The 11,374-nt window shown below is 49.4% G+C and overlaps 2 protein-coding genes across 2 annotated transcripts in view; one reads left to right on the top strand and one right to left on the bottom strand.

Annotated features, from left to right (window-relative positions):
• The window catches only part of Nagpa (N-acetylglucosamine-1-phosphodiester alpha-N-acetylglucosaminidase), a 9,249-nt gene extending 7,997 nt beyond the window's left edge, over positions 1 to 1,252 (top strand). Inside the window, exon 10 of the mRNA XM_031361614.1 lies at positions 495 to 1,252. Coding sequence (XP_031217474.1) covers positions 495 to 705 — 211 coding nt within the window. The 3' untranslated portion in view covers positions 706 to 1,252. The remainder of the gene's footprint in view (positions 1 to 494) is intronic.
• A 5,150-nt stretch (positions 1,253 to 6,402) lies between these two features.
• Positions 6,403 to 11,374, bottom strand: part of Sec14l5 (SEC14 like lipid binding 5) — a 44,440-nt gene continuing 39,468 nt past the window's right edge. The window contains exon 16 of the mRNA XM_031361601.1: positions 6,403 to 10,082. Within this exon, the coding sequence (XP_031217461.1) occupies positions 9,971 to 10,082 (112 nt within the window). The 3' untranslated portion in view covers positions 6,403 to 9,970. The remainder of the gene's footprint in view (positions 10,083 to 11,374) is intronic.

The raw sequence follows: 11,374 nt of genomic DNA, 5'->3' as shown, positions 1-11,374 counted from the left end.
TAGACCGCATCCTTGGTTGTCATTCTTGGTAGCTATCCACCTTGTTTTTCTTTGACCTGAAACTCACAGGTTAGGTTAGACTTGCTAGCCAGTGAGCTCCACCTTCCAACCTTCCAAGCTGTGTACCATCATGCCTGGCTTTTGTTTTGGTGTCTCTGTGTAGTCCTCGTTGTCCTGGAACTCACTCTGTAGACCAGGCTGTCCTTAAACTCACAGAAACCCACCTGCTTCTGCCTCCTGGGATTAAAGGCATGAGCCACCATACCCAGCCCTGCCGGACTTAAATTGGCTGTTCATTTTACAAGACAAGCATGAGCTATTTTCCCAGCTCCTAAAATTATTTTTAAGCATCGTTAAAACATCAGAGACTGTCTCTAGTATTCTCTGCATGTGTCTTCAGTGTGCCTGCTCCCCTCCCTGCCCACCGGGCTCAGCATTCTCAGTGTGGGTTCTGGCTGCCCTCTCCCCACCTCAACTCTCTTTTTCTGTCCCAGGACTACATGGCTGGCCCTTACCCTCACCCTAATTTTCCTGCTGCTGATCAGTACTGGGGTCAACGTGTCCTTGTTCCTGGGCTCCAGGGCTGAGAGGAACCGGCACCTGGATGGGGACTATGTGTACCACCCACTGCAGGAGGTGAACGGGGAAGTGCTGGCTGCAGAGAAAGAGCAAACGGAGGAAACTTGCAACCCTTTTAAGTACTGAAGAGCTGCCTGATGGCATGCTCCAGATAATCTTGTCCCTGCTCCTCACTTTTACAGGGGACATTGTGAGGCCACTGGCATGGATGCTGTGCACCCCACCCCTTGCTGGCCATGTCCCTCCTGTCCCCATGCTGTGGCTCATGCCACCCCAGCAATACGGAGCTCTGGAGAGCTTGTACCTGCCTCTCCACATGCCTATATCTGCTGCCCAGAGGCCTGTCTCCCACAGGGGTCTCGCCACTGCCAAAGACTCCCAGGAAGCCACTAGCAAATGGAACTGTAACCCAGTCATGACAAGAGTGGCCGCTCTCTGCCTGCACAGGGGTGGAATAGAAAGACTTACCCCCCTGGCTCAGCCACAGCACGCTGCCTTTTATGCAGCCTCATCGCTGAACAGCCAACTGGAACTCTGCATCCTGTCGCAGCAAGCTCCTCATAGGAAGGGATGGGGAGGGAAGGAAGTCGCCATGTTTACAGACCTATTTTTGTTGTCTTACTACCTAAAGGAGTTTTCTAACACTTGAATAAATTGGGATACTAAAACGAGCCACCAGAGGGCGTATGAGGTCTGAGTCCTGAGCTGCTGCTTCTCATGGGGACCCGAGGCAGCTCCCCAGTGCCTCTGTTAACCCAATGCTGCACAAGTTTGGCCAGGCGCAAGGTCACCCAGGGACCATGCTTTCTTTGATAAGTTGCTTGGGTCACGTTTTTATCACTGCAATAGAAAAGTAAGCACAGGCATGTTCTGTGTTCCTGCAAGCTCCAGTCAGTGCTGTTGCTGCAGGCTAGGCTACACTTTGAAGCCAAGGATTCGATTGGCCCTAGCCATTTTCCATAGGTTACTTTTCTATTGTTGTGATAAAACACGACCCAAGCAACTTATCAAAGAAAGCAATTTAATTTGACTTAGGGTTTTGGAGTGTCAGAATCCGTGACAGTGGAACAAAGGATCAGATGAGAGAACCTCAAAACTCACCCTCAGTGATACACCTCCCTCCTGATCCTACCCAAACAGCTCCATCAAATGGAGATTCAGATGAGCCTATGGGAGCCATTCTCACTGTAACCACCACATTCCAATCCCTGCTCCCCACAGGCCATATCACAAGGCAAAACACTCTTAGTCCAACTTTACCCATACTCTTTCCCTGTCTCAACACTGTTTCAAAGGCTTTTCTGAGACTCAAGGCACTCTGTTAATTGAAACCCCCTGTAAAATAAAAAGGCAAATGAAATAGGCCCTACATACAATGGCATGGTATATATGTTGCCATTCCAAAAGTGAGGAATGGGGGCATTGCCAGGAACTGCTGAGCCAAAACAAGACAGAGACCTGGCAGGGCAGACTCCAAACCCTGCAGCTCGGGGTCTGCAGCTCAGGGCCTGTTGTCAGGGGTTCTTCAGTTCTCCTAGTCCCTCCAGTTCCGCTGCTGTGAGACATACTTCTCTTTCTTGGCCTGAGTCCGTGTGCAGCTCTCCTTGGCTTTGGCACCTCTAACACCTTGGAGTCTCCAATGCAATCCAGGCTTTGCTTTCACAGCTTCATGCAATGGCCCCTCAGAGCCCTCCCTGCAGAGACTCCCCTTCCACATGCCTGGCCTTGGTGACTCTTCTTAACCAAGGAGGAAGTGTCCTAAACCCTTTACTTGTATATTCTTCATGACACTGAAGTCGGAACCACGCAGATGGCAGAAGGCACTGCCAGGCTTCATTACCCATGTGGGAGGGATGGAGCCTGGTTGGTTCCCTTAGGCTCATTTGCAGACACTTTAATTTGCTGTTGCGTTTTAGTAGAAAGTACCTCAGCTCTTTCCTTTACACAAATTGAAGGCAAATGACTAGTTATGGGCGGGTGTCACCTAAGAGCATCTCTCTCCACATTACGGCTCCCACTGCACCGCTCCATACCTCCTTCAGATCAAGCCTTGGCTCCAATACTAAGTTCCCTGGTACTCCTTTTCATCTCAAACTCCACATTTTGTGTTTGTTTGTTTGTTTGTTTTTCACCACTTGCTTGTTTCCATTCTAGACCTGCATAAGATTGACATTAACCACACAGAAGGGTCACTGTTGAGCTGTATTGAAGTCACCAAAAAGCCAGGTAGTAGCAGCATATGCTTTTAATCTCAGCACTTGGAGGCAGGGGCAATGAATCTCTGAGTTTGAGACCAGCCTGGTCTACTGAGTCAGTTCCAGGACAGCCAGGGCTATACAGAGAAACCCTGTCTCAGAGAGAGTGTAGCTTTATGCTCTACTCACCTTTGCTCTGGGAAGTGACCTCATTACCAAGCCCCATCCAGCTTCTCTTAAATCCTCAAGACAAAAGACACACACAGTTTGTTCCTTTTCAACTTGCCTTAGGACACAATTGCTGGGTGTTACTATCTCCCACCTGGAAAAGTGTGTCCTTAATAATATTTTTATCTCCGCTCCTCCCACCTGCCCTAAACTTCAGTGGCTAGTCCCACCTAGCCCCTGCCAACATCCCTGACCACCCACCTGTAGTTGTGGCCACAGGCCCCAGCTCCTCCCAAGACCTCACATGGCTGCTGGCTTTTCCCCCTCCAAAGCATGGCAAATACTCCACTTCTCCTTCCTTGCATCTCCCTCTTCCTCGGGGGACCTGGAAGTCCTGGCTGTACCTTCTACCCAGCAATTGGCCCATGGCTTCTTTACTGACAGATCAAGAACCAATTGGGGAACAGGACCTTAGCATGAGAACCTCCCTTTACAATCTTCTCCACCAAAGAAATACCTCCATTATTTTTCAATTCATTCCCAGGCAAATTCTTAGGCAAGAGCAAAAGGCAGCCACATTCTTAGCCAAAATATTATATGTATGGTCTCTAGCCCACTTGCTACTATCACTCTCTTCTGAAACCTCTTGTCCTAGGCTTTCATAGTCCACATTGCTGTCAGCATTGCTGTCCTCTAAGTTCCAACTAGGATGGCCCAATAAATCCTTTTTATAGCATTCAACTATTTTCCTAGTACAACATCCCAGAGTCTTCCACATTTCTCCAAAAATGATGGCCAGACCTATCACAGAAATGGCCCACCTCCTGGTACTTACTTTTGTCTTAGTTAATTTTCTATTGCTATAATAAAACATCAATACCCCAGCAACTTATGAAAAGAAAGTATTTAATTTGCCTTATGGTTTTAGAGGGTTAGAGACCATGATGTCAGAGTGAAGAAGAGACAGTTGAGAGATCACATCTTTTTTTTTTTTTAAGATTTATTTATTTTATTATATGTAAGTATACTGTAGCTGTTTTTAGACACTCCAGAAGAGGGCATCAGATCTCATTACAGATGGTTGTTAGCCACCATGTGGTTGCTGGGATTTGAACTCATGACCTTCGGAAGAGCAATCAATGCTCTTAACCACTGAGCCATCTCTCCAGCCTCCGAGAGATCACATCTTGATTCACAACCACCAAGCAGAGAGAGAGAGAAAGAGAGAGAGAGAGAGAGAGAGAGAGAGAGAGAGAGAGAGAGAGAGAGAGTATTGCACTAGTTTTTTGAAACTTGAAAGATCATCCCAGTGACACACCTCCTCTAAGGCCGCACCTCCTAAACTTTCCCAAGCAGTTCCATCAGCTGGGAACCAGGTATTAAAATATGTGAGCCAGTGAGGGCCATTTCTTGTTGTTGGTTTGGTTTGGTTGGTTTGGTTTGGTTTGGTTTGGTTTGGTTTGGTTTGGTTTGATCAAGACAGGATGTCATGAAGTCTGGACTGGCCTCATTCTTGCTACATAGCCAAGGATGACCTTGAACTCCTAATCCTACTCTGCCTCCAGAGTCCCAGAAGTGCAGTCATGAACCACCACAGCCTCTTAAATGCTAGGATTACAAGTGTGCACCACCATGCTTAGCTCAGTATTGTTTCTCCTTGTCACAGTCCTGTGTAGCTGGCCCACCCCAGCAGAACCTAGGCAAGTGGTTTGTGTAGGAGGTGGCCCCAGAAAATGCTGGTAGAGGACAAAAGGGAAGATATCCTGTCACATTGGCACTGCCCAAGGCCAGTTTCCATATCTAAAAAGATGCTATGGAAATTAAACCCAGTTTGTCCATGGCTTATATAAATTCTCAGAGGAGTTCATGTCTTGGAAAAAATCTGAATTCCAGAAAATAGCTCTAGGATTTCACACCGCGTTTCCAGGGAAACATCTTGGTAGTTCCAGCATGTTCTAGAAGAGTCTGGAAAGTAGTCAGCCCCAGCACCTGTCTCCCTGGCGACCCACCCTCAACTCCTGGCAGCTGTGGTTCCTGCCACCAAAACCCTGCCCAAACTCTCACAGTGGCTGCTTCTGTCAAGACAGTCCCCTGATGTCCCAGAGGTAGCACTCTAGAAGTAGCTTAGGGCCACAGGAGGACTGGAGTTTTGCCTCACGGGAGAGTCGAGGGCTGAGAAAGATGTCATAAGGGCCAGCAGCTCAGCCCTGAACCCAGCTCATGCCCTTTTGGGATTTGTCTTCCTCTGGTAAAACTTTCTCTCTGGCTGCAGAGAAATTCATGGGTGAACAGCAGTGAGTGAGTGAATGAATGAATGAATGAATGGGTGGATGAATGAATGAATGAATGAATGGGTGAGTTAATGCATGACTGGCAGCATCTCAGTAGTGAATTCCAGGCCACTTTGGGCTGCAATGGGAGACCCTGTTTCAAACAAACCAACCCTGAGGGCTGAGTTCTAGATAAGCAACCTTCAGGTCACTCAGAAGAACCAATCATCCTCTGCCCTTCCACAGGACAGCCCCTGCCCACGATGAACTCCACACAGTAACCAGCACCCTGCTTAGCCCTGCCTGAGGGGACAAGGCTGAGCCTTGGGCTGTAGCTCGGCCCTCAGAAAAAGCAGCTGGGAAATTCTCAAGGTTTGGGTTTGTTTGTGGTGTTGTTTTGTGGGGTGTGTGTGTGTGTGTGTGTGTGTGTGTGTGTGTGTGTGCGTGTGTGTGGTCTTGCATTGCAGCCCAAGCTGGCCTGGAATTCACTACACAGACCAGACTGACCTCAAATGCATGGTGATTCTCCTGCCTCTACCTCCCAGTGAGGGGACTCTGGCCAGCCCCAGCACTGCGAACATGGCTCTGGCAGGCCTTGCTCTTCTCCCCCATTCCCTCAGCCTTACTAAAGTGTTAGATTGCATTCCTAGAGCTACCCACCAAAGTCCATTCCCTTATTTGGCTTCTTCCTCCTCCTGACACTGACTACCAAGGTCCAGCTATCAAAGTATTGAAGTTCAACAACCAAAAGCCCCCTTTGGCTGCCCTAATTAACATACTCAATTAAAATTAAACACCTCATCCTAACAGGATTTCCCCTTTACCTTTATAAACCACCATTTGCCTGTGGGCTACATCTGTGTCCTCTCTATCCAGAGGCAGTCCTCTGTCCCCTCAAGACAAACACCCCTCCCTCTCCCTTGCCCCTTTCTTCCCCTCCTTTGTTCCCTTCCTTCATTCTCTATCTCCTGTCTTTGTCCCTTATTCCTGCCCCCTATCCCTCTGGGGCAATAAATCTCCTTGGTGCTAAGAACTTGGCCTTGGGGTGTCTTGAACTGACTTTTGAGGTTCCCTTTATCCAAGAGCTGGGATTACAGGTGTGCCTGACCACGCCTGGCTATAGCTGAAAATTTCTGAAACTAGCCCAGGACAGCCACCCGGGGTTCTAGGAAGTTGACAGCAGGCAGATATTCAAATGTAAAATGTTTAATGCTTCTGTCAGATCTCAGGATCAAGCAGACACCTGTTTCTCCAGCTCAATGAAAAGAAGGACATGTTTCCTGCTGGATAATTCGTTTTTCAGAGTTATGGGAAACGTCCCCGGATTCCAGGATAGAAAAGCACTCAGCACTTCGAAAGCCCCTGATCCCAACAGTGCGCTCCCTGACTGCTTTCTGTATGTGGAGGCCTTTCCAGCCACATTCTCCTTTGTCCCACAGTCACCCGGTGAGGTAGGCACTGCTGTCCCCATTTTACAGATGAGGAAATTGAGGCACAGAGAAATCAAGATACCTGCACGAGGTTTCACAGCTAGTGAAAGAAAGGCTGGGGTTTCAAGGCTATCGTCACATTGCTATAGGATGATCCTATCTGGCCACAGTGGACAGATGAACAGAGTGGAGACAGAACCCACACCACATGCTTCTCTGCCCTGAGGGGTGGGGAAGGAAAGGCCACGGACAGCTGGCAGGCCCTCTGTGGGATTTGTGTGTGGTGTGTGTGCGTGTATGTGTGCATGTGTGTGTGTGTGTGCATGTGCGAGGGCCGAAGGTTAATGTCAGGTGTCTTCATTGGCTCTCCACTTTACTGTTTTGAGACAGGGTCTCTCATTGAACCTGGAGCTCATCGAACTGTACTGGTCAGTGAGCTCCAGCTATCCTCCTGTCTCCACCCAGCACTGAGATTACAGGTGTGCATCTCTGTGTCTGGCTTTTTACATGGCTTCTGGGGATGCAAATGCGGGTTGACGTGCTTGTACCTCAGTCATTTTACCACCTGAGTCATCTCCCCAGCACCCTTGAGTTATTTTTAGTTGCTGGCTTTCCCGAGTGCCAATGTAGGAGGGCACAGTGGATGCCATCACTGCCATCTGTTCCTGTTACAACCCAGCCCTCCTCCAGAAGGACTTCGTATTTCCCAGACCTTGCTGGTCTGGGAGTGCTATGTGTGACCTGAGCAGGGCCAGTCAGAATGTTTTAGGAGATTGCAGTTAGGGGCATCTTTCTCTTAGACTCTGGGATCCCTCCAGTAGTTCTGAGCTGCTGACAGAGGCCTCTCAGCGGGGAGAGGGCTGGGGAGAGGGTTTGAGGCAAGTGTGCAAAGAGATGTTGAGTTAAGAGGCCCGAGTACAGCTGGGAACCCTGCTGGGGCCAGCCATATCTGCAGCAAGACCCTTTTCTGCCACCCCAAGCAAAGGACCAAGGAATTCCCTTGATCAAATGGTTTTAGCTGAGGGTGGAAAGAGAGGGAAAGATCCCCCGGGCCCCTCTTACACTCTGTTCGTTACAGTGTCTGCAGGGCAAATGAGCAAAGGCTGCCGGCAGCTCCTCCCTGAGCACTTGTGACTGAGTCAGCTTTGGTTGCAGAGTCAGGTTAGCAGTGCATTTCAAGGTCACTGAGATGGCTGGGAGGGAGGGATGGTGGGAGAATGCTCATCCAGCATGAACACAGCCAGCACTGCACGAAGGCATACTGGCACATACCAGACGTCTCAAACTTTTAGAGGCAGAAGCAGAAGGAGCTTCAGGTCATCCTTAGCCTTGCACAGAGTTCAAGGTCAGGATACATGAAAGCATATCAAAACAAAACAAAACAAAACAATCACCACAGAAGTGGGCCTTGCATGTGGCTCAGTGGTAGTGATTGCCCAGCATGAACAAGGCCTGATAATAATAATAATAATAATAATAATAGTCATTGAAAATATCACTAATTGCTGCTCTTGGTGATTTGGATACAACTGGTTTTCAGTGTCTCTCTGGAGGACACACACACACACATAAACGCACACACATACACACACAAAGGCACACACATCCTATGTTCCATTGCTATTTCTGAAGAGCAGAAAAGGGCAGAATTCTGACCAGGATTTCCATCACTGGAAGGCCCTCTCTTCAAGGGACCCCTTCTTACTGTTCTGGATTTGGGGGTGCTGCCAACATGAAGTCCATGGTTGCCCACTGGGCCCCACAGCCAGAAACCACTCCTCTCAGCCTGGTGACCTGTAGAAATGATTCTAACTCTATGCCAGGCTGACAGAGAAGAGCAAATGAAGACTTCTGAGCCAGGTGGGAACTGTGGGCAAAGCTTCAGTCAGGCAGAAACCCAGGGCCTCGGTGTGGGTCAGCGCTGGTTGGAAGGGGTGGAAACCAGTGTGGGCTAAGGAAACCCAGAAATCCTGATTTCTACATGCCATGCCTCAAGTTTTAAACCACTCTCTAGGGAAAACATCATAGGAAGGCTGAGACTGGTCGAAAGTCACCAAACAGTGACCTCTCACCTTCTGTGGATCCAGGAAATAAAAAGAGATAAGTCCTTGGTCTCCAAGAGCGCCCACAACTCCCCTATGGAGTGTTTGGGAAGGTCATGTCAGTCTCGGAGAAGTCCCTGAGTCAGATCAACTCTAGGATGGAGATCCCACCTCCACCCCAAGAGGATCCCCAGCACTATAGAAACCCCACCTCCACCCTCAGGGGATCCCCAGCACCAGGTTGAGGCTCTGCTTCCCATCAAGCCTGAACTAAGTTCTCCTGGACTGCCCGGGAATGTCCGCCACTCAGAGATAAGGGTTTTTAGGTTAAAAAAAGAAAAAAAGCTTAAGGGAGCGGTGCCTCAAGAAAAGACCTGTGGAGGGAGACACAAATGGCTGGAGTTACCTCACCACCCCATCACCACCTGGAACCAGGCAGAAGCCCTGGACTTCCCAATGTTCCTCAAGTCAGGGGTGGTCAAGGCTAAGTGCGCCACAGAGGAGAAAACGGAACTACAGTCCAAGGTAGGCTGTTTCCTGCAGGAAGCAGAGCCCTGCCTCCCCATCACAACTCCTTGGACAGTCCTCAGTCACAAACAGCTAAATAATAAAGTCTAAGGCGACCATCTACCCAGTCACCCACCCCAGTAGTCCTTCAGCCTACCTTGCCCTTTCCAGAGCACGTGATTGGCTCCAGAAATGTCCTGTAATCCAAGCTGGCCAACCACTACACTGCACCCAGTTCACAGCGATTGCTCCAGATTAGACATATGACCCTGCTGGCAATCACGTGCTCCTTCACTGCAACTGTGATTGGCTCAGAATGGACCCAGCCCAGTAGGCTAAGGAGAGCTTCTGAGTGGCCTGGGACTTGGGGAAAAGACATTCCCTTGTGCACTTTCCTGCCACCAAACAGTGATGACCCCGCAGTAGAACATGCCTCCCTGAGGAGGGAGCCACAGCAAGTGGTGAGAGGGGGCCCAGCCCTGGTCCCATCCTAGACTCCAGATCCAGGGGACAGGGCGTAGAGCATTCAGGTTTCAACTTTTAAAAGAAAGTCAGAAGTAAAAGGTCTGTCTGCCTTTGTCCCCTCAAGGGCTGTGAATCGGAGCTCCCTCTGCACAAAGGTATCGAGCTGGGTCCCTGCCGTGGGGTCACCACACCCCAGCTGTGGCACCACACCATCTGCATCCAGCAGGGTCCCAATTGTCTAGATGGACTTCGTTCTCATTCTCAACACTGCTTGATGCCAGATGCTCACAGGCTGCCAGCAGGTCCCCAGCCAGCTATCTGGACACCATTGAGCCACTGTGGGACTGGCCAGAGGAGGAAGAGGAGGTGGTGGCGCTGAGCTGAGAGAAGCGGCTGGCACAGGATTCCAGACTGGACATGGAGCCCCTGGGGAGCAAGCATGTGTACACCTTAAGTTATCTTTCTGGCAAAGCTCATAATACTGCAAATGAGGCCCCAGGGCTCCTTCCCCAAGGCTGCTAACCTCCACCGGGGCTAACCAACACAGAGGGAAAAGCCAGTGACGCCACAGTGATTGAAGATGAGCTACCCAGTCTCCGAAGGCCCGGCTAGGCCCGCAGCTGTCAGGAGCTGCGCTGACTGGCATGGAGTAGAAAACCCAGTGCCCGGGAATGTCTCCGTTCTGGACTCTTTCTCTCTGGTCTCCCTCAGTCAAAACTAAGTATAGCGACACAAGTCTTCAAGCCCAGCACTCAAGAAGCTTACTCAGGGGTACTGTAAATTCCAGGCCAGCCTGGGCTACCAGGATGCACCATCTGTCTCATTAAGCCCGTTCCAGGTGTCAGATCAGAGCTGGCCTGAGAGAACTTTCTAGTTTCTTCTGGTTTTCTGAGATAGCTTCTTATTATTTAGCCCAGACTGGTCCTCCTGTCTCAGCCTCTGGAGTGCTTGCCTGGCATGTATAAAACCCTGGTATGGTGGTGCACAGGTGTGATCCCAGCAGTAAGGGAGGTGGAGGGAGGAGGAGATCAAGGTCTTCCTCAGCCGAATCGAGTTCGAGGCCAATCTATATTTCACAACTCTGACTCAACACTAATAGAAAGTTATTAGAGTGGGGAAGAAATTGATGACTTTGCGTGCTCCGCCTCTGGGCTACATGCTTCACTTCTGAGGACCTACTGTGTGCCCAGTGAGCCATATCCTCATTGGTTCCCAGTTGGGCTTCGTAAAGTTCAGAGGGTCAAATTGATTTGTTTCCTCAGGTAACTGGGAAGCTGAGGAAGGCCTCTTAAAGTAGCAACCTATTTGATTTATTTATACAACTCAAGACTATATATAGACTGTGTAGTTATCCACCAACATCCTTTGACTGCATTCAAAGTATCCACTACAAATTAATGTAAAGTGTTATGTATGACACAGAGAAGAGATATTTTCTCAACACCATCTCAGACTTGATTTGTTAGGTAATAAAATCCCAGGCCAGGAAAAAAAAAAAAAAGTAGCAACCTATTGACAGTTCTCTGTAAGGCACTGCTCTAGAATATTTTAGAGTGGTTGCAAACTCTGAGGAATTCTAGGAATGAAGGATGGTCCCGGTGATAAGGCCCTTCTCCTCCCCTCTGGCCCAGTCCTTGACCTTGAGCTCTGCAACTACAAAGGGTGAAGGGTCAGCATCTCTCTCTCTCTCTCTCTCTCTCTCTCTCTCTCTCTCTCTC

The sequence above is a fragment of the Mastomys coucha genome, unplaced genomic scaffold (genome assembly GCF_008632895.1).
Source record: "Mastomys coucha isolate ucsf_1 unplaced genomic scaffold, UCSF_Mcou_1 pScaffold12, whole genome shotgun sequence".
Lineage (NCBI taxonomy): Eukaryota > Metazoa > Chordata > Mammalia > Rodentia > Muridae > Mastomys > Mastomys coucha.
The sequence above is the reverse complement of the archived record's forward strand: the minus strand, read 5'-3'. Positions and strand labels throughout refer to the sequence as shown.